This window comes from Notolepis coatsorum (genome assembly GCF_963971535.1).
Source record: "Notolepis coatsorum genome assembly, chromosome: 2".
NCBI classification, from domain to species: Eukaryota; Metazoa; Chordata; class Actinopteri; order Aulopiformes; family Paralepididae; genus Notolepis; species Notolepis coatsorum.
This window is the reverse complement of record NC_140166.1, coordinates 109,925,173-109,948,595: the sequence shown is the minus strand read 5'-3', so window position 1 is coordinate 109,948,595 and position 23,423 is coordinate 109,925,173. Positions and strand designations below refer to the sequence as shown.

Below are 23,423 nucleotides of genomic sequence, written 5' to 3'. Positions count from 1 at the left end.
GTAGGAATTTGTATGAACTGCTGATGTGAATGTATTTTTCCTCTGAACTGAAAAAAACTAAAAAAATTAATATCTTATCTATCTTATCTTACTACTGAGTACACTATAAACAACAGTTGTTACTTCATAATAGGGGTCAGAGAGTTCATTGGTGTTTTACAAACTATTTATCATCCTATTAACCAAGTATTACATATTTTAACCTGGATAATATCTAACCAATTAACTAATTTATTATAAGTTATGATGCATAATGTTAATGATAATGCTGTAAAATTGTTATCACGTTCGTGACCAAATTACATTATTCATAGTGTTGTGAAGGGCCAGATTAAAACTGAGAATCTACCTTTATTGTTTGATATACTTTGTATATTATTTATATATACACGGAATATCCCTTTACCTGCGTTCAAACCAGAGTAATATTCACTCTCCTTATTGGACAGCGCCCCTAGGCGCCAGCTCGCAAGCCCCCAACGTCAGGTTCAAAGACAAGTTCAGGCATGTCAGAACATGCCCGGAGACAGCGTATTGATACCAGACAAAGACTGCGGTTTGGGACTAGAAAATCACTTAAGTATATATACAGCGCAAGGTGCGCACAGCAGTACCTTACCCCACCTTACCCCGAGCACCTGCTTGTCCATCTAAACAAGCCAATGTAGTTCATCGTGGTGAAGTGAGCAACTCGTGCGTTGAGAACATGTGCGAATAGAATAGTAAAGTGTCAGAGTTTAATGCAGTAACGTCAAGTTCGACCTAATCTAATGTGAAGTAAATAGTAGGGATGCTCGATATTGGCTTTTTTACCGATACCGATATTCCGATATTGTCCAACTCCAATTTCCGATACCGATACCGATACCGATATCAACCGATACCGATATATGCAGGGTTTCCCCCCCAAAAAACGGAATAATTTCAGGTAACTAATAATTTCACTGGATGCATTCAAAAGGCTTTCTAAATGTAAGCATTATCTGTGCAAAATATGATCATTAAAAAAGTAAAAATGAACATTTTAAACCAACATGCATACTTTTGACAATAAATAAAATAAGAATTGGTTCTTACTTGCTTGCCTGGGTAAATAAAGGTTAAATAAATGTTAAAAAAAAAATTGTTATTTTTTTTTTTTTTTTTTTTTACCGATACCGATATTTTCCGATATCACATTTTACTGCCGATATCGGCCGATAATATCGGTCGGCCGATAATATCGGACATCCCTAGTAAATAGTCGTTCATTTATTGTATATCGTGCGGCCACAGTTCGTTCGTGTGTAGCATTACCCAGCGGTTCGTCGTGTTTTAGCTAGTGTACCTTAGCCAGGGTGTGTGGCCTAAATACGTCGCCCGCACCCGAGGAGGCCTAGTCGGAGAACCGTTGGACATGTGCACAGGAGAACCAGCGTCGGCGATTGCAGAACCATTACCGGTTGGATTATATTGATTTGGAACGCGTTACCCGGAGAAGAGCCTCATTGATTTCCACTATCGTTTGGGATTCAACCTCGTGAGGATTACAACTCAGGCTGGCCTCATGGACAGAGGCTGGCTAGCTGTCATCAGTGCTATCGAGCATTTGGATTACAACTATTGCTTTGCTGCTGATCGTGGGATTTACAAGGACCGACTCCTGTACGTGGAGTCTCTTTATTCTTCATTGAATCAGACTGAGTATCCGAACATTCCTCTACCCTCCAGGCCTTACACCCCGGAGGGAACCCATTGTCTCCAGGCGGTACCAGCGTTGCCTTCTATAGTTGCTATTATACGACAGGTGGTGTCAACTTAGACCCATCGTAGGATTCCTGCTATTCTTAGTGACTCATGCTATTGACTGACTTTACGCATATTCTTCGCCATACAAGCGCGACCCTAATTCTCATTCTGTAACCTAATGTTGCATAATAATAAAATACCCTCAAATACTATTTCTTTGTCAATGCCGTGTTCTTGTGAGTGTTCACCATCTATATTTGATGTACTGTCTGGCCAGTAATTAAAGTACATAACTAGCAGTGGTTTAATCTATCACAATCTTTAATACAGTCAGGATTTTGTAACCCCTCAGTTACACATAGCATTATTTATGTATTATTATTTATAAATAATTATTTGCCAGGTAATAATAAAATAACAATTAATTAACCAATGTGAAAGTGTTAAAAACATGCGTTTTATGTTTAAGTTTTGCCCAAGTAGGCCGTGGAGAGAAAAATTTGTTTAATGCTGGCACTGAATAGATGGGCCCCCGGAAACAACGTGGCACCCAAAGTGTTAAGGACCGGGAGACCACTGGGGTCGCCCTTGGTTACAACCATGTCTTCCAACCTTTCTTTAAGGACCGGGAGACCACTGAGGTCGCCCTCGGTTACAACCATGTTCTCCAACCTTTCCTTAAGGACCGGGAGACCACTGAGGTCGCCCTCGGTTACAACCATGTTGAGTAAACAGACGCTTAAAGTAAACGAGGACAACGTTGACTCCACCGCTAACTGATGGGCTTGTTCCGCAAATGTGTGTGTGTGTGGTTTCAGTACACAAGTCCTCACCTCAGATGACAGAGAGTCTCACCGACTGCATCTCCTCGTAACACAGACACTGTTTCTGCCCGATAAAAGGCATTAAAAAGGGAACAATACCACCCGCCCCTTCAAAAGCGTTCACTTCTGCCGATTTCTCTATGAGCGTGCTCATCTTGGAATCTCCGTCAGAAGATAGACACGCAGGATTAATGGTACTAATTTAGCGGCATGATTATTATGTTCTTCTCCACGGTTTATTAGTGGCAGATAGATGATTTGTTCCATTAGGACTGGGATCTGATAGAATACAGATGGATGTGATTGGGGTTAATGTTGTTATGTCTCCCTCTCTCTCCCCCCCCCTCTCTCTCTCGCTCTCTCTCTCTATCTCTCTGTCTCTCTCTCTGTATCTCTCTGGCTTTGTGTATGACTCTGTTTTCATCTCTATCTCTGTCTTTATTTGTGTCACTATATCTATATATATCTTTGTCTGTCTATCTGGAAAGCCTTCACAAATGGTTAGTTGACAACAGATTATCGATTCACCTTGGAAAAACTGAGTCAATTCTATTCAGCTCAAAACATAAATTAAAGGAATGTTCCCGACTTGAGATCAGCTGTAATGGCTTCAGTGTCGAGTCTAGAGACTGTGTTAAATACCTAGGTGCAGACCTCGACCAAACACTCTCAGGGAAAACAATGGCCCTGAAGGTGATCAAAAAAGTTAACACAAGGGTGACATTTTTGCACAGAAAAAATAGGTTCTTATCACTGGAAACTATGAAATTGCTTGCCAACTGCATGATCCTCAGCCAATATGACTATGCATGTACGTACTGGTATAGTGGTGTTACAGTGGAAAGTAAACACAGGCTACAAACCAGCCAAAATAAGACCATACGATTGGTCCTAAATCTGCCACCTCAAACCCATATTGAGCCATGTCACTTCAATGAGGTGGGATGGCTCCCTGTGGAGCAGAGGGTCTCCTTTCTGAAACTGGGACATATGTATAAAATGTTAAATGGATCTGCCCCCAGATATTTATGCTCTCGTATTGTCCTGCGTGGCCAGGTCCACGGACGACAGTTACGGTCTGGGCAGCTCTCAGTTTATGAGCCTAGAAAGGGTTCCTATTCACAGAATGGCTTTCTGTCTACAGCCTGCCGGCTGTGGAACTCTCTGCCCAGGGCCATCCAAAACTCCCCCACTATTGCTGTCTTCAAGAGGGGTGTGAAGCGACATCTGCAACAATAGGTTGCAGAGGGTGCTTGGCCACCACTCTTGAAGAACAGGAACATGACATGCTGTAATGAGGCTCTTTCAGAAAATTGTGTTGTCTATTTTATCTACTTGTTGTATCTATTTTATCTTCTTAACTCTTTCTTTGTGATTTATTGTATTCTTCTTGGGACCATGTTGGAAACAAGTCGATAGACTTTCACATGTTATCCTTGTACCCCTTGTTTTTATACTATTGTATAAATTGTATGTACTAAATAAAAATCAAATCAAATCAAATCAAATCTCTCTGTGTCTTTCTCTGTGTGTGTGTGTCTCTCTGCTTCTGTGTGTATGACTTTATATATTTTTATCTCTCTGTCTCTCTATCTGTCTGTCTGTATTATGTCTCTGTATATCGTCTTCTCTGTCTTTATCTCTCTGTCTCTATTTATCGGTCTCTCTCTGCATCTGTCTTTATATTGCCCTGTCTCTCGCTCTGCCTATGTCTCTGTCTTGCTTATTCTGTCTCTTCTCATCTACTTCTAAACATGTTCTCCATGTAGATGCTGTATTTTAAATATTCTTGAACTGTACATTACATTTATATTACAACTTTGTTCTTATGTCTTCATATGTGCTACATTGTAGCAGGAGATGTTCCGTATTTACCTCTCTGTGGACAGTTGACACAACCTGTCTTCTCTAGTTGGCCAGTCTCTACGGCCAGGCTGTACATAGTCAATGACTTTCTTATTTTCTCATTAGTCATGTTGCTCAGATAGTCTGTCTACACACTAAATAGCATTGAAGTTTGCATTGTTTTTTTGTGATGTCCAATAGTTAACGTAATTTCCTTTTTCTTTAGCTGTAATTTGGTTGGGCCCGATTTTTGAGGGCTGTCCTGAGGCCTTGTGCTGGTTGAGGAGCCTCTGGACCAGCTGCCTGAGGGATCTCCTCTCGTTCTCCTCTTGACAAAGGATAGATTTGTAATGGTAGTAGTTGGGATCACTTGCTTTTAGGCGTTGTGGACTCTGAGAACACTCTTGTTAGGGGTGTTCATGTGGACTCTGAGAACACTCTTGTTAGGGGTGTTCATGTGGACTCTGAGAACACTCTTGTTAGAAGTGTTCATGTGGACTCTGAGAACACTCTTGTTAGGGGTGTTCATGTGGACTCTGAGAACACTCTTGTTAGGGCTGTTCATGTGGACTCTGATAACACTCTTGTTAGGGCTGTTCATGTGGACTCTGATAACACTCTTGTTAGGGGTGTTCATGTGGACTCTGATAACACTCTTGTTAGGGGTGTTCATGTGGACTCTGAGAACACTCTTGTTAGGGGTGTTCATGTGGACTCTGAGAACACTCTTGTTAGGGGTGTTCATGTGGACTCTGAGAACACTCTTGTTAGGGGTGTTCATGTGGACTCTGAGAACACTCTTGTTAGGGGTGTTCATGTGGACTCTGAGAACACTCTTGTTAGGGCTGTTCATGTGGACTCTGAGAACACTCTTGTTAGGGCTGTTCATGTGGACTCTGATAACACTCTTGTTAGGGCTGTTCATGTGGACTCTGATAACACTCTTGTTAGGGGTGTTCATGTGGACTCTGAGAACACTCTTGTTAGGGCTGTTCATGTGGACTCTGAGAACACTCTTGTTAGGGGTGTTCATGTGGACTCTGAGAACACTCTTGTTAGGGCTGTTCATGTGGACTCTGAGAACACTCTTGTTAGGGCTGTTCATGTGGACTCTGAGAACACTCTTGTTAGGGGCTGTGGACTCTGATAACACTCTTGTTATGGGTGTTCGTGAATGAATTAATCTGAAATGGATGCATCTGAGGGCAGAGTGATAGGGTCTTACTTTTTTGGTTTCTGTTTTTAGTAAAAATATAGCTCTGCTAACAATGTGACACAGTGAAAATAGGCTCAAGATAGCTGACGCTCTAGCTACGAGGATAAGAAACCTGCAGGAACCCTGTTACCTGTACTGCCCACTGTCTGCGACACATGTTTACTGTTTGCTAATGCACTGGAATCCAGAAATATGAGGTGAGGCCAAACCACACACTAACTTGTCTCTTGTGTCTCTCTTTCTCTCTGCCCCCCTTCGCTCTCTGTCTCTTTCTCTATCGCTCTCTGTCTCTGTCTCTCTCGCTCTCACTCGTTCTCTCTCTCTATCTCTCTCTATCGCTCTCTCTCTCTGTTATCTCTCTATATCTCTCTATATATCTCTATCTCTATCTCTCTCTCTATATATATCTATATATCCCCCTCCCTCTCTCTCCCTCTATCTCTCTCTCGTCTATACCAGCTTCCAGAGGGCTGTAGTGCGTGGAACTCTGAGTCAGCGGTGCCTCACCTGTCGTGCTGCACCATGGACAGCCTGTACCTGCTGATGGGCAGAGAACTAGAGCAGCTAGATGAGGTGTATCCAGGGAACGTTCTGGGTGAGTACTGTCTATTCTACTATAGATCTACGTATGTTCTCGATCTATAAAAAAGCGTTCAGCTTCAGCTTTATATTGTGGTCTAGTTTGGGACATGGCAGATTGTCTTTTGTGTGTGTGTGTGTGTGTGTGTGTGTGTGTGTGTGTGTGTGTGTGTGTGTGTGTGTGTGTGTGTGTGTGTGTGTGTGTGTGTGTGTGTGTGTGTGTGTGTGTGTGTGTGTGTGTGTGTGTGTGTGTGTGTGTGTGTGTGTGTGTGTGTGTGTGTGTGTGTGTGTGTGTGTGTGTGTGTGTGTGTGTGTGTGTGTGTGTGTGTGTGAAACCATATTTGTATGTCTATTGGTAAAATAACAAGCTAGTGTGTACGCTGTACAGCAACAGCCTTACACTAGCTAAGTGCAGGCAGCCAGGAGGAGCCATATTTACTTAATGCATTATTTATTTAATTATTAATGAATTATTAATACAAATACTTTGATTGGAGTGTGTCTCAGGGTTTCCGGGCAACGTTGCCGCTTAGATTAAAATGTACCGGCCAAATGTACAAATGGCCATATCACGTAATACACATGCGGCCATAAAGAAATGCATGAAAACATGGCTGGGGGAAGTAATCATCGGTACTTCGGTCACAGGAGTCAATAATGTTGATCCATTTTGTGAATACATTCGTTCTCTGATGTTTTGTTTGCAGACGACTCCTTGGCTTCAGACAATCTCACGTTGATACTGCTAACGTTACGTTACCTAATGTTAACATAATTAGAAAACATATTGTAGCTCGTCCTGTGTACGTTGTGGAGGGAAATAGCCTGCGCTAAGAATGTACTCAGAGTATCACAATGCAAGTAAGTCAGAGAGTTATAGCGGATGACTCCATGAAGGCCTCGTATCCCCAGAGAGCTCCCAGAATAATGTTAATGTAGACCTTTATACCAGGATAAAGGGGGTGTTGCCAGATGACCAGTTCGGAAAGAGATAGGAGGATTGGGGTTGGGGAGGGCTGGAGAGGGGTGAATGAGGGAGGATGGGTGATAGGATGGTGAGCTAGGAGGGGGGGGGGGGTAGGTGTTGGAGGTGAGAGACAAAGGGTGGAGACAGGACATTTGGGTATTGGATATTAACCTCTTAAGCCCTAGCCCTATTTTCAGAAAATTTGTAAATGGAAGATTGCTCCACTTCTACATGTTCTTGGTATCGAGGGACATCTATGGATCTCAGGGAATGTATTCCCAGTGTCAGACATATTGTGTCTGTTACTATGCTTGAGTAAATTGTAATGAACAGACACAATATTTCGTATTGTGGGATGGAGAATATAATTTGTTTTTCTTTCTTTTTTTTGTCTTTGACGGTGAATAACACCATGCAAACATTTTCCAGACATGAACAATTGTCACTGAGCTCATTCAGCACCTTCTTGAGATCATGTGTAAGCAAATAAATAAAGGGCAGACGATTTATAGGATGTTTTGTAGATACAGTACTGAATTCTGCCATCCGGACAGAATCCTATATTCCATGAAATATGATTATAGAATATGTAATATCAGGCCTATAAATGACCTTATTATGGCCAAGTCACACATTTACATTTACATTTAGTCATTTAGCTGACACTTTTATCCAAAGCGACTTACAAGTTCTGTACGACAAGACAGCAAGAAGGGTACACTCTATCAGCTGAGTAACAATGTTTATCAAAGTGTTGCGTGTTACAGTGTAGGTTAGTTTATTAGGACAAGTGCATGACAGTAAGGTTAGTCAGGGTTATATATATATATATATATATATATATATATATATATATATATATATATATATATATATATATATATATATATATATATATATATATATATATATTCTTTTTTTTTTTTTGGTCTGAGGCGGCCAGAAGATGCAGAGCGTAGGGGTCTTGAGGGTGTGTAGTTAGAGACCATTGACCGGAGGTAGGCGGGAGCGATTCCCTTTGCCGCACGGTATGCTAGATCGAGGGCCTTGAAGCAAATACGTGCAGCAATGGGGAGCCAGTGCAGGTCCTTAAGAAGTGGGGTGACATGGGCTGACTTCGGTAGGTTTGAGATCAGGCGGGCCGCTGCGTTTTGAATGAGTTGAAGAGGCTTGGTGGCAGTGGCCGGGAGGCCAGCTAGCAGTGCGTTGCAGTAGTCGAGGCGGGAGATGACTGTTGATTGGACGAGTAGTTGGGTGGCTTCTTTTGTCAGGAAGGGGCGTATCCTTCTGACGTTTCTTAGGAGGAATCTGCAGGTTCTGGTTGTCGCTGCAATGTGAGCAGAGAAGTTCAACTGGTCGTCGAGGACAACACCAAGTGTTACAAAGGGTCAGATTAAACCGAATATATATATTTATTACTTGAGATATATTGTATAATATTTGTATATCGTCTGATATCCCTTGTATATTCTTTGTACATATACACGGAATATCCCTTTACCTAGGTACAGGCCAGACCATAATATTCGTTCTCCTATTGGACAGCGACCCCTAGGCGCCAACGGCCATACCCCCAATGGCAACTTCAAAGCTACCGCTAAGACATGTCTCAACATGTCCAGGTTTGCGCAGTAATACGAGACAGAACTGAGGTTGGCACTAGATTATTCACCTTACGTATAAATACGGCGCAGGTGGATACAGCAGCACTTAGTAACTTAGCCTAAAGTAGGTTGACCCCAAACGTTGAAGCATTCACCACGATACAACGTGCCGTGAAGTGGGCCTCTTTTGCCCCTAAATAGAGCCTTGAGAACCGCGTGCGAATTGATAGCTAAAGTGTCAGAGTTTAACGCTGTATCGTCGAGTTCGACTTATTCTATTGTAACGTAATAGTCTATTATTTATAGTGTATCGTGCGGCTACCGTTCTACAGTGACCAGCATTACCACCGGTTCGTCGTACCGAGCTAGTGCACTTATCCAGGCTAGGCGGCCTAAACTCGTGCCGCCATCCCAGGAGTCCTAGACGAGAACCGTTGGATATGTACACCGGAGAACCTACACCGGCGAATGCAGAGCCTTTTCCGGCTGGATTATATTGCTTTGGTACTGTGGCTGCTGGAGCAGAGAACCGTCTACCCCACTGCTGTGTGGGATCTACCCTGTGAGGAGCACCGTCGAGCCCGCCTCTAGGACCCACAGAGGCTGGCTAGCTTTCATCCATGCTGTCTTGCATACCGGAGTATAGCTGTTGCTTTGTCTACGGACCAAAGGATTATTGCACTGTCTCCTGTATCTGGAGTCTCTTTATTCCTCGTTGATCCAGACTTTGCTCCCGACCATTCCTCTCCCCTGCTGGCTTACAACCGGAGGGAACCCCTTAGTATCTCCAGCTGACTACGAGTGTTCCTTATGTAATTCTTATGCTACAGGTGGTGTCAGTTATACCCATCTTATTATGCTCATGGACTTACGCTCTTGACCTACTTAAGTGTTCTTCGCCATATAAGCGCAATTCATAATTCTCAATATTGTAACCTATTGTTGCTGCTCTAATAATAAATACTTCTAAATATAACTTTCTTTGTTAAGCCGTATTCTTGTGTGGGTGTTCACCAGATATACCGTGTACTGTATGGCCAGTAATTAAAGTACATAACTAAGTAGTGGTTTAATGATACCATACTCTCAATACAGTCAGGGAATTGTACCCCTCAGTTACAATTGGTCCTTCGAGCCGGATGAATATCAGTGTAATATCTAAATATAATATTGATATTAACCATGGCCAGCGGTGAACACTCTACAAACGGCTCTCCTAAGCTAGAACGCCCGCAGCGCAGACGTCAGCCACCTCCTTACCTAGAGGACTACGCTGCCAGTCTAATACCTAGCTTTATACAGACGTTAAATGCGGAAAAAGCGGATAGTAAAAGCATGTCAAACCCTACCGACCAGGCGACCTTGCCAGTAGAGACCCTAGTGGGTTCTAACGTAACTGACCAAGCTCACGGGGGGGACCAGGAGGGACATGACATGACTATACCCCCCGACAACGTCAACGAGACGGTCCCCAGAGAGCTCCAGGATAAAGAAAGCGCTCCAGGGACGGAACCCGACCCACTACCAGAAGAGAAGCGCGCCCAGGAGATAGACCTCCTCGGAGCGCGCCAGGAGAACGGATCTCCAACGAGCACTGTCAGAAGCCGATCACCTCCATCAGTGTCTTCCCCCAGCGAGGCGGACAAGATGCTGGCGCAGGCATTCATCGCCACCCTGGCAGCCTCCACTGAACGCGATCGACTCCAAGCACAGACGCTTAGCGAGCGCGAACATTCTTCCATGGAACAATAGCGCCTCCGGGCGCAACAGCTAAGTGAGCGCGAACACTCTACCATGGAAAGAGAATGCCTGCAGGCTCAACAACTGAGTGAGCGCGAACAATCTGCAGACCAACGAGAGCGCCTTCACGCGCAACTCCAAGCGCAAGCCCTTAGTGAACGCGAACACTCTGCGACCCAGCGAGAGCGCTTCCAGGCGCAGCAAAGGAGTGAAGACGACCGCATACGCCTGGAGACCAGACGCCTCCAGACGGAAGAGAATATTGAAAGAATATTGAAAGATGCCCAGCGTGGGCGGCTAGGTGGTGTAGTGGGCAAGGCACTCGCCACCAGTGTGGAGACGCTAGGATTTGCGTGTTCGAATCCAGCTCTCCACATTGTTTTCAGTTTAGCTGGTCGTCCGCAGTAATACACATTGGCCGTATTACGGGGAGGGAAAACTGAAGGGTGGGGATCGAACGTTGTGAACAAGCGACTCCTACAAGTCGGTTGGTGCGCCTGCGCAGTAGAATCAGGAAGTGTCGGGGGCAGCGTGAGCCTCCCACGCGTTACTCCTCGACACTGAGAGATCGAGCTGCGCAGGTGAAAAGATGCGACTGCTGTTACCTCAAGTACCGGAGGGGACTTGTGCTATGTATGACTTAGTCCACATTGCAGCCGGCTTGTGGGAGGCAAGAAACAGCGTTCGTGACAGGGGAGGGTTGAATTGGATGATACGAAATTGGGATGGGAGAAAATATAGAAAAATGGGAGAAAAAGTGGATAAAAAAAAAAGAAAGATGCCCAGCGCACCGCCGCCGATGCACAGCGCGACGCCGCCAATGCACAGCGCGACGCAGCCCAAGCCCAGCGCGAAGCAGAGCGCGACCTCGCTCACATCAAGCGCGAAGCAGAGCGCGACCGGCTACAAGCGCAGATAATGGAGCAATTGATTGCCAGGGCGACACCCCCTCTCTCCGCACGGAGCTCCAGGGCATCGTCACGACAAGGGTCTAGGGTACCTTCCCCTACCCGACCAAGTGACCCGGAGCCCGGCCAACAGAAAGAGCCTATCCACGTCTCCGAACCCCCTCCCCGACCGGTCCATGCGAGACCCAGCAACCGGGAAGAACCGGCCTATGCCGCCGAGAGACTGAATAGACGACTTCAAGATCTAGAAGACCTAGCAGAGGAAGAGGAAGAGGAGGAAGGTCAAGCCCACCAGCAGCATCGTACTCCACTGGACCAGGAGGTCCAGTACAGCCCAGACTTTACCCCCGAGGCCCTGCGCTACAGACCCCCGACTCTACTCAGGGGTGAGTTTGACGCACAGCCAGCCCCGAGGAACAGCACCTGGGTACCCGGGCTTTGGTACCCACCAAGTACCAGCCCACGACGACACGTACGGGGAGACTCGCCCAGGAGGCCCCTCCCCCAACGCTCACCGATGTGCCAGCCATCCATGGCATCGTACCTTGGCACACAGACGTTCCCGGATTTTACGCACGAGGACAGAGCACAGTACACGGAATTACGGATGTGCTTAGAGACTATGATGTCCGACGTCCCTGATGAGTCGTACAAATATGCTATCCTCCTCAAGCACCTGAAGGTGCCCAGAGCGCATAATATAGCGCTGGCATATTCCAACTCAAGTACCCCATACACCGCGGCTCTAGTAGCCCTCGACCAGCGTTATGGACGCATATGGGACTACGTGATACAAGAGATAAGGAATATTGACCGTCTCCCCCCCGCCACAGACAATCGCTCATTGGATGACCTCTCTATCAAGGTACAATCCCTGGTAGGGATGCTGGGGTCCCAAAAGGAAAAGGGTAGACACGAACTGTATGCTAACTCTAATGTAGAAAGGATATTAGAGAAGCTTCCTCCAGCCCGACAAGAGCGCTCAGGCGGCAAAGAGACCACCGTGATCCCGACGGTCCCGAGCCATCCCTCCTAGACCTGGCCGACTTCCTCGCGAGAGAAGTCAGCAGCCTACGACTGGATACGTTCGTGCGGAGTGGACCAAGCCCCAGAGATGGACCTCGGAGATCCAACGATAACCGCAGGCTGGTGACCGTCATGCACCAAGCCGAATCAGTACCGCGGAACAAGAACCACAACACCCCCTCGACGAAAGAGAAGTGGAAGATTGTATGCCAGTACTGCGAGAAAGAACATTGGCTGTCACAATGTGACACTTTCAAGAAGATGACCGCCGACGAGGTGAGTCAATGGATAAAGTCCAACCGCCGCTGTTACCGCTGTGCGCGCAGCCATATGGCAGCCGAGTGCCGCTTGAAGAAGAGGTGCAGCCGGTGTGACGGCGCCCACTTGGACGTCTTGCATGACAGCAACAGGAAGAAACTCGCACCCCCAAGCAGCACCAGAGTAAGCGTCATGTATATTGACCCCGCCAGCAGCGGGAGCTCCCGAGTGCTCTTGAAAGTGGTCCGAGTGACATTAAGCTACGAGGACAAGGTCATGGACACTTACGCCGTCCTTGACGACGGGTCAGAAAAGACTCTCCTCCTCGCATCCGCTGCAGCCCAGCTGGGTCTGCGGGGGAGCGAAGAAACGATGACAATTCGTACTATAAGAAGAGACCTGAAGACAATAAAGGGTGAGAACGTCTCCTTCACTATCGCAGCAAGCGGGCAGCCAGAGAGGCGGTATAAGATCACTAACGCTTTCACCAGCCAAGACATAGGCCTGTCGCGGTACACCTACCCCATCTCCAAGCTGATGGAAAAATACGTGCACCTGCGTCAACTACCTATACCGCTCATCGACAGCGCCACCCCGACCCTGCTCATAGGATCCGACCACGCACACCTCATCGGGCCCAGAGGCTGTCCAGCAGCAGTCGAGACCCGCCTAGGATGGACACTACAAGGCCCCCTCTCCAGGTATCCCAACCGACCAGCAGCCACTCGCTGCCTCCACTCCAGAGTGACAGAAGAAGACACCACCCTCTTACAGCACGTCGAGAGGCTATGGACACTAGAGACAATGCCCTTTAAGAACGAAAAGAAACACATTCGTTCCAAGGAAGACATTTATGCCATAGCCCTCCTCGAGCAGAGGACAAAGAGAGTCGAGGTCAATGGAGTGATGAGATACGCAACTCCACTCTTGAGGCGAGATGGTATGCCCACCTTCCACGCCTCAAAAGAAGCGACGGAGCGATATCTACTGAACACCGAGCGGCGCCTAGCCAGAGACCCCGCTCAAGCCACTGTGTACCGCGCTGAGATTGACAAGCTAATCACAGCGGGACACATAAAGAAAATTGACATTCAAGAGGCCGATCAGACGACCGAATCATGGTACGTGCCCCACCACAAGGTCCACCACAACGGCAAGGATCGTATTGTGTTTAACTGCAGCTACCAGATCGGATTACAAAATCTGAATAAAGAACTCTTGCCCGGTCCAACACTCGGCCCCTCTCTACTAGGCGTGTTGCTACGTTTCCGCCAGAACAAAGTGGCCATCAGCGGCGACATCAAAGGGATGTTCCTGCAGGTGCGACTAGTGGAAGAGGACAAGCCCCTGCTGCGGTTCTTATGGAGAGAGAGGATCGGGGATGAGCAACCATCCATCTATCAATGGGAAGTCCTCCCTTTCGGAACCACATGCAGCCCATGCTGTGCTACGTTCGCACTGCAAAAACATGTCGCAGAGGACCCAGCAGCTGACGAGGAGGTCCGACAAAGTGTAGAGAAGAGTTTCTACGTGGACAACTGTCTGCAAAGCGTCTCGACGCCAGAAGAGGCCGAGGCCCTCCTACTCAAGCTCCGCGCCTCCCTGATCAAAGGCGGCTTTGATCTCCGGCAGTGGGCCAGCAGCGACCCTCAAGTACTGCGCAGCCTCTCCCCAGAGAACAAGGCAGCAAGCAGCGAGACCTGGATGGCGACCATCCCAGGTGAAGCCCAAGAAATGACATTAGGACTAGTCTGGCGCTTCAAAACAGACTCGCTCCATTATAGACACACACCCCTGACCAAGGAGCAGGGAAGGTCGATTTCACTACCAACCACCAGACGGAGCGTATACAGAACACTCGCCAGACAATATGACCCGTTGGGATGTATTCTACCTTACACCACCAGGGCAAAAATTATTGTGCAAGAGCTGTGGGACAAGGACCAGGGCTGGGACGACCCCATACCCGACCACCTTGCTTCCACATGGAGAGAGTGGGAAACAGAACTCAACTCGCTCCCAGGTGTCAACATACGCCGCAGCTACTTCCACAGTGCGGCTGGAGACGTGCCAGATGGACCTGCACGTCTTCAGCGACGCCTCCGAAGTAGCCTACGGTTCGGTGGCTTACTTGCGGGCCCGAGAGGAGGGAGGAGAAATACATACCGCCTTCATCCTGGCTCGTTCAAGGATAGCCCCCCGCAAGCAACAATCGATCCCGCGTCTAGAGCTCTGCGCAGCCCTAGTAGGAGCGCAACTCGCCACGTTAATCCAACGTGAACTCACCATCCCGGTGCAAAGAACAATCCTGTGGTCAGACTCCATGACCGTACTCACATGGATCCAGTCCGATTCGTGTAGATACAAGGTCTTCGTGGGAGTCAGAATCACAGAGATCCAAGAGTTAACAGAATCAGCATGCTAGAGGTACGTGGACACAAAACAGAACCCAGCAGACGTCATCACACGGGGAATGTCCCTGGATGACCTCACACGTCACAATATCTACAGTGACGGTCCCGAGTTCCTCAAGCTCCCGGAAGAAGAGTGGCCTAACCCCACCCCACGGGAGGCTAGTCAAGAGGAGGCAGAGATGAAGAAATCTATGTTCTGTGGGTTGACACACACACCAGTCCCCACAGACCCCAACATAGACGACTGCCCCACCCTTGAGAGTGCACAGTTAAAGACATTCCTGTGGCACCACCCTGAGGTTCCCTCCACTACTGACATTAATGCAGCTAATTACGAAGAAGCAGAACTCCTTCTGCTACAGCGAGCCCAAAGAGACTCGTTCCCCGACGAGCTAGACTGTCTGCAGGGATCAAAGCCAGTCCCGTCAGACAGCAGACTGCTCCACTTGGCCCCTGAGCGCGACGCCCATGATCTCATCAGAGTGGGTGGTCGTCTGAGAAGGGCCCCGGACTTAACGGATGACGTCAAGTTCCCTATAGTTCTCAACAGCCGACACAAGGTCACAGAGCTCATCATAAAGAAATATGACGAGGACGTGCACCACGCTGGGGCAGAGAGAGTCTTCGCTGAGATCAGACGTCGCTATTGGATACTGCAAGGAAGAGAAGCAGTATGACGCTTCCAGCGGACCTGTCTAGACTGTCGCAAGTGGCGAGCACAGCCCAGTATACCCAGGATGGCTGACCTACCCCCCTGTCGCCTCCGACTCGGCGACAAGCCCTTTCACTCCACCGGTATGGACTGCTTCGGCCCGCTGTATGTGAAGAAAGGAAGAGGGACGGAGAAGAGGTGGGGTATTGTATTCAAATGCATGACCACCCGAGCGATACACATAGAACTCCTTCCAACCATGAGTACGGACTCATTCCTTATGGCCTTCCGGAGATTCACAGCGCGGAAAGGAAAACCGTCTATATTATTGTCTGATCACGGGACAAACTTCAAAGGCGGAGAAAGAGAGCTGAGAGAGAGCTTCCAAGCTATGGGCCCAGAACTTAAGACCCACCTCGCTCCCTCTCAGATTGATTTCCAGTTTAACCCCCCGAACGCCCCTCACTTCGGGGGAACCTGGGAACGAGAAGTACGTTCAATAAAGACAGCCCTGTACGCCGTGCTTGGGGCCCAGACCGTGGCAGAAGAAGTCCTCACGACAGTCCTCACAGAGATCGAGGGAGTATTGAACTCAAAGCCCCTCGGTTACGTCTCAAGTGATGTAGCAGATGTCGACCCAGTCACCCCCAACACTCTCTTGATGGGGCGGCTGGACCCCGCGCTCCCACAGACCGTGTACAGACCTGAGGAAACGAACGGCCGAAGAATGTGGAGGTACAGTCAAGTATTGGCTGACAAGTTTTGGAACAGTTTCCTCCTCCACTATCTACCGTCTCTACAGACCCGCCAGAAATGGGTAAAAGAAAGAGACAATTTGACGGAGGGCACAGTCGTCATGATCATAGACCAGTCACTACCCCGAGCTATGTGGCCGGCCGGCCGCGTAAACAAAGTGATCATGGAAAGGTCAGAGCGGCAGAAGTGCTCGTCCAGGGACGGACATACACCCGACCCGTGGCGAGGCTGATAGAGTTGCCAAGGCTACCTGACTCCCATGATGACGACCATGACCCACTGACTTTGTGAATTGCCCTACTCCTCACAACGGACATTGAGTAGTGGACAAGACGGTTAATCTGTCTCTGCTTATCTAATTAGGTGCGGACTAATTAGGAGGCGGCTGTTACAAAGGGTCAGATTAAACCGAATATATATATTTATTACTTGAGATATATTGTATAATATTTGTATATCGTCTGATATCCCTTGTATATTCTTTGTACATATACACGGAATATCCCTTTACCTAGGTACAGGCCAGACCATAATATTCGTTCTCCTATTGGACAGCGACCCCTAGGCGCCAACGGCCATACCCCCAATGGCAAGTTCAAAGCTACCGCTAAGACATGTCTCAACATGTCCAGGTTTGCGCAGTAATACGAGACAGAACTGAGGTTGGCACTAGATTATTCACCTTACGTATAAATACGGCGCAGGTGGATACAGCAGCACTTAGTAACTTAGCCTAAAGTAGGTTGACCCCAAACGTTGAAGCATTCACCACGATACAACGTGCCGTGAAGTGGGCCTCTTTTGCCCCTAAATAGAGCCTTGAGAACCGCGTGCGAATTGATAGCTAAAGTGTCAGAGTTTAACGCTGTATCGTCGAGTTCGACTTATTCTATTGTAACGTAATAGTCTATTATTTATAGTGTATCGTGCGGCTACCGTTCTACAGTGACCAGCATTACCACCGGTTCGTCGTACCGAGCTAGTGCACTTATCCAGGCTAGGCGGCCTAAACTCGTGCCGCCATCCGAGGAGTCCTAGACGAGAACTGTTGGATATGTACACCGGAGAACCTACACCGGCGAATGCAGAGCCTTTTCCGGCTGGATTATATTGCTTTGGTACTGTGGCTGCTGGAGCAGAGAACCGTCTACCCCACTGCTGTGTGGGATCTACCCTGTGAGGAGCACCGTCGAGCCCGCCTCTAGGACCCACAGAGGCTGGCTAGCTTTCATCCATGCTGTCTTGCATACCGGAGTATAGCTGTTGCTTTGTCTACGGAGGTCTCCTGTATCTGGAGTCTCTTTATTCCTCGTTGATCCAGACTTTGCTCCCGACCATTCCTCTCCCCTGCTGGCTTACAACCGGAGGGAACCCCTTAGTATCTCCAGCTGACTACGAGTGTGCCTTATGTAATTCTTATGCTACAGGTGGTGTCAGTTATACCCATCTTATTATGCTCATGGACTTACGCTCTTGACCTACTTAAGTGTTCTTCGCCATATAAGCGCAATTCATAATTCTCAATATTGTAACCTATTGTTGCTGCTCTAATAATAAATACTTCTAAATATAACTTTCTTTGTTAAGCCGTATTCTTGTGTGGGTGTTCACCAGATATACCGTGTACTGTATGGCCAGTAATTAAAGTACATAACTAAGTAGTGGTTTAATGATACCATACTCTCAATACAGTCAGGGAATTGTACCCCTCAGTTACACCAAGGTTCTTGGCGGTCGGGGACGCGGTCACAGCTGCATTCTCGACTGTGATGGAGAGGTCGGTCAGGGGGGAGGATTTGGCCGGCAGGTGGAGCAATTCTGCTTTGCTTACACACATATATGGAGCGGGCCAAATCTCCCCTTTCCAATGGCAGAGTTCAATCTGGATTTAGTACCACCAGGCGCCCCTGACAGGCCAGCAAGGCCGTGAATGAAATCTACTGTAAGTACAGTTACTTTTTTATAATGTAAATTGCTCCGCCATTTTTTATCAGATTGCAACACGTTTTTTAGCTAGAAGTTCACAGAAAGGTAAAGAAATGAACTGCATTCTATTTTATGGCAATAACGTTCAGGTTTGTTCCACCCATGAGATATGATCACGAAAATAATGAGAGAAAAAAAAGCTTCACGCTATAAGTCAGATGATTGACAGGGGCTCGTAAGTGTCGTTTTTTGGAATTCGAAAGCCCTGGGTCTCTTCTCTCAAAAGACTACACAAGTTAGGTTGCACCAAGTCTTTGTGTTAATATGCGCCTTTTTCTGACTCGATGCGCTGATATTTCTATAAACTCATATTTCACTAATAACACTTAAAATCATTGGTAAACAAACATAGTGCTGAAAATATACACTTTGACTGCTGTTTTGACAGGGTTAGGGTCTTTACTCTTGGCTACATTTTAAAAAGAAACGCAACATTAATTAATACGTTCTGTATTGATGGATTTATGGCGTGATATCAATCTCGTACTGGACCGCTCGGGTTTAAGAGGTTAATCAATGTAATCTGGGACTATAGTATGTTTGGGGGACAACATATAATTATATAATTATATTATATATAATGGACGTGGATATGGATCAGCTAGCCTAGCTTAAAACTCCAGTTAGGCCAAACAGTTAGGCTAGCCGGTCCATATCTGCTTCCATTCCTTTTCTTTCAACTGCAAATTATGTCCACAACGAAAATCAGTTTTATCTAATGATAATGTTTTCAGTCTGGTCACCTCATTTTATTTTTTTTGTATTTTATTTTTTTATAATTTTTTAAACAAACATATAAACAAACATGACAACACACGATAAGATATACAAGCATTAATTGTCAGGGCACATCCAATGAGATCACATTTTAGTTAGTTGTCTTATATATGATATACCCCTAATACCTGTTATCTAAAAAACCTACATACATATGCTCCAGCTCGAACCCCCCCCTCCCGGACCCCACCTTGAGAAGTACCTCCACTATCCCTCGCACCTAACCAGACACTACCATTATAAGCTAGCTTTTATTCTCTCCACCACTTCTAACCACATTGACATTTTGGATTTATTGAGACCCAGAATTCTTGCTGTAGATATTTCATGGTAAATTACATCGAGATATGTAAGAAACCAAACTTTACGGCACATTTTTTCCGGTTGAAACCAGCGTGATGCGATCAGCTTTTTGGCTACTGTGATACCCGATAAAACCAATCTCTTTAGCTGTGGATTCACTGCAAACTCAAAAACATCATTCAATAGTAATACCGAGGGGTGTACAGGTATATTCCAAGATACGAGTTTTGATATTTGTTGGGTCACATCTTTCCAGAATGCCTTAACTGGTGAGCATAACTGGTGACCTCATTTTATTTGTAGGTATTTTCGATTTTATTATTATTTAGTATTAATGAACTAATTAAAAATTTATAATATCGTCATGCAAAATATAGCGATACTGTATAGTGCTGTATGGATTTCCCCCCTCACCCCTAGCATGCATGTGTATACTGTAAGTGTGTATGTATGTGTACGTCTGCACACTCACACTGTCTTGCTACTGCACCGTTGTATCGACACGGCTTCACATTAGTGTTGCATTTGCACACTGAGCAGATCGCCGGCTACATTGAGCGAAAGGGCTTCATATCCATGGGGGATTCTCCTATGAGATTATCATGAATTATGAAAGGCACGTGCATTAGGTTATTGACAGGCGGTGGCCTGGTGGAGTGGTCGCAGGGGGAAGAAGCCATATCGGAGAAGAATTATCAATAAGACAATTTGCCAATGAGTGAGCATCACTGATCCATTATTTAGTACTGGACTGTCAGCACGTTGCTTGACCCTCATAAATAGGCTGGGAATGGATTTAGGAGTGGCCTGATGTGGACACGTTGTCTCCGCTCCCATCGCTGTTGTCCAGCGGTTCCCAAAGTGGGGCCTGGGTACCCTCGGGAGGCCCCTCAAGGTACAGTCATACCGCCTTAATAAAACATCTTCGATTCACGTCAAGGAATTCCAAGTTGGCATCCAGTTGTGTGTGACGTGTGTATTCAGGAGGACAGCTCAGGAGGACAAGTGGTAACACTTTATAATAACACTTTATAAGACCTTTTATAAGGTATTTGTAGATAATGAACTAATCATGAACAAACCATTTATATACATTCGTAAATTATTATTAAATCATTTATAACTATATTTGTATTTTATAATATATTTGGAAAAACCTGGAGTGCGTGCCTGGACATTGTTTCCCTATTTTTATGTATGATATTAGAGGTTACAGCACCCAGTGTCAAGTCTAGTGAGGTGAGCGCGTTCTACAACTTTTTTCATTTTTTAACTATATTTGTATAACATTTACAAATTAGTTCTATATTATTTATAACTCATTATCAACATTGTTTGTACTTGATTTGTTCATCATTAAATAATGTTGTTTAATGTGTAGTAACTAGGGATGGGTACCGAATTAGGTACTTTTAAGGGTACCGATCGAATCACGTCGGTACTACCGAGTACCGATTCACGCGAGATCCGTCTGTGCCACATTTCGGTACTGTTAAAAAAAGATTATTTTAAATTTTTTTTTTTTTTTTTTACTTAGCTTTTTTTTTTTTTTTTAAACGATACCTATGAAGTGTGCAGCACGTTCACGTCAACGTTCACACGCACAATATACGCTTACCTAGGATTTGACTTGATTCAAGAACAAAGCAGTCGGCGCAATGGCAAGCCGAAAACGGTCTCTTACACTTTACAAAGCTAGATGCAGACAACGCTCGCTGCAATATTATAATATATGATAATAAATTATATGAAGTTTTGATTTTTTTTTTTACAATTGGGGTAGTTAGATAAAAAAATGTGAGACTAAAGTACCGAAAAAAGGTTCAAATGTGAAAGGTACCCAACCCTAGTAGTAACACATTTGTAGATGCTTTGAAAAATGGATATGAAAAAACTACTATACTGTACCTCCATTTATTTGTTCATGTTCAACAAATGATTTGTTAAGACATTCATAAAACATCTATAAATTATTTACAGATGCTATTGTGTGCCCTAATCTAAAGTGAAGCCTATTCATCATTAATAAATGTCTAATACAGTTAATTATCTGTTCACTTTTTCATCATCCGTTACAAATGTTGTAGACAGCTTTCGGATACACCCTTCTTTGTGACATCAAACAGTGACAGAATTCGGACTATAGATAAATGCAATTTTATTAACATATAAAATATGTGCACTGCACACATAACATATAGTGTAACATGGGGGGCACTAGGACCCAGACCCTGGCCAGGTATTGCCAGAGCATGTAGAGGAGGTATCACGCAAGTGAGACTTGACTTCACGTTTGTTGCCGTCTGTTTGAATGGAAGCACGATATACATTAGCAGAGCCAAGTTAGGCTAAACTCCTTTTTTGTTGGTAAATCTATTTAAATCTAGTCATTTCCGACCTACAACTCTTATATCTTGTGTAGACGTACTTGATGTGGTGGGCGCTAACGTTACATTTGAATTATGTGTTCGTTCCTAATGTGTGCTCAGTATATTGCGGTATGTGATGATGACACAAGGGTAATAATTATTGTTTTTTTCAGGCTGTATAGGTGCCGATACAGCATGAAAATACAAATAATTATTACCCTTGTGTCATCATCACATGTGTATTCATTTAATGATGAATAGGCTTCACTTTTTTTTCACTTCACAATTAGGGCACACAATAGCATCTGTAAATGATTTATAGATGTTTTATGAATGTCTTAACAAATAATTTGTTGAACATGAACAAATAAATGGAGGTACAGTATAGTTGTTTTTTCATATCCATTTTAAATCATCTACAAATGTGTTACTACACAACATTATTTAATGATGAACAAATCAAGTACAAACAATGTTGATAATGAGTTATAAATAATGTAGTAACTAATTTGTAAATGTTATACAAATATAGTTATAAATGATGTAATAATAATTTACGAATGTATATAAATGGTTTGTTCATGATTAGTTCATTATCTACAAATACCTTATAAAGGTCTTATAACTGAGTGTTATTATAAAGTGTTACTGGACAAGTTTGACCTGTGAAGTTGCGTGACTCACGCCGGTGCTCAACTAATGGGAGAGCACAGTTGAGAGGGTTTCAGCTGTTTAGTGCATGTGATTGACGGAACGCCAGACAGCATTGCACTTTTATCCAAAGCGCTTTCCAACTTATGCCTCACATACACCCACTCACTCACACATTCACACACCGATGGCGGAGGCAACCGTGTGAGGTGCCAATCTGCTCATCGGGGTTAAGTGTTTTGCTCAAGGATACTTCAACACTATTATGGAAATTTGCTTATGAATACACTCAGTGTGATGTAAAACTCAGTGTGATAAAGATTGTCTGAGAGAACAACATATTTTGGTTTATTAATGTATGTAACAGAGGCTCAGGTACAGGGCATCTGCTGGGGTGAGCTAAGAATTAAAGGTGTGCAAGGCCCTTTGAACCTTATGACAAGACATGCATGATGGGGGGGTGGTGTTGCTAAACAGGGTAGGGATGATGATTCACTGGACATCGCTGAGCTAGATATCGTGTTTGAGAGAAAATGGCAGTGCTGCGGATGGGGCACACCTCCTGCTGTCACTTATGAAAATGACAGAGTTAGCTAAATGTGGCCTAGGGAATGGAAATTTGCCCTGTCACATAGTGCTTGAGTCAACAGAATTAGCTAAAGGCATAACGATGTGTCAAGCACTTTAAAGGATATACTGCATGTTGATTTAAGCAATATAAGATTGATATCAACTCACAACACCCTGCCGGGGGGAGCCATAAGCGAAACTGCAAACATTTTGATTACCAGAAGACTGCTCTGACCCCCTGAGCCACTGT

At 45.4% G+C, this 23,423-nt stretch overlaps 1 protein-coding gene across 1 annotated transcript in view; it reads left to right on the top strand.

Annotated features, from left to right (window-relative positions):
* efl1 (elongation factor like GTPase 1) overlaps positions 1–23,423 on the top strand; it is a 438,901-nt gene that overhangs the window by 143,636 nt on the left and 271,842 nt on the right. The window contains exon 16 of the mRNA XM_084308272.1: positions 6,073–6,208. Within this exon, the coding sequence (XP_084164398.1) occupies positions 6,073–6,208 (136 nt within the window). The remainder of the gene's footprint in view (positions 1–6,072; positions 6,209–23,423) is intronic.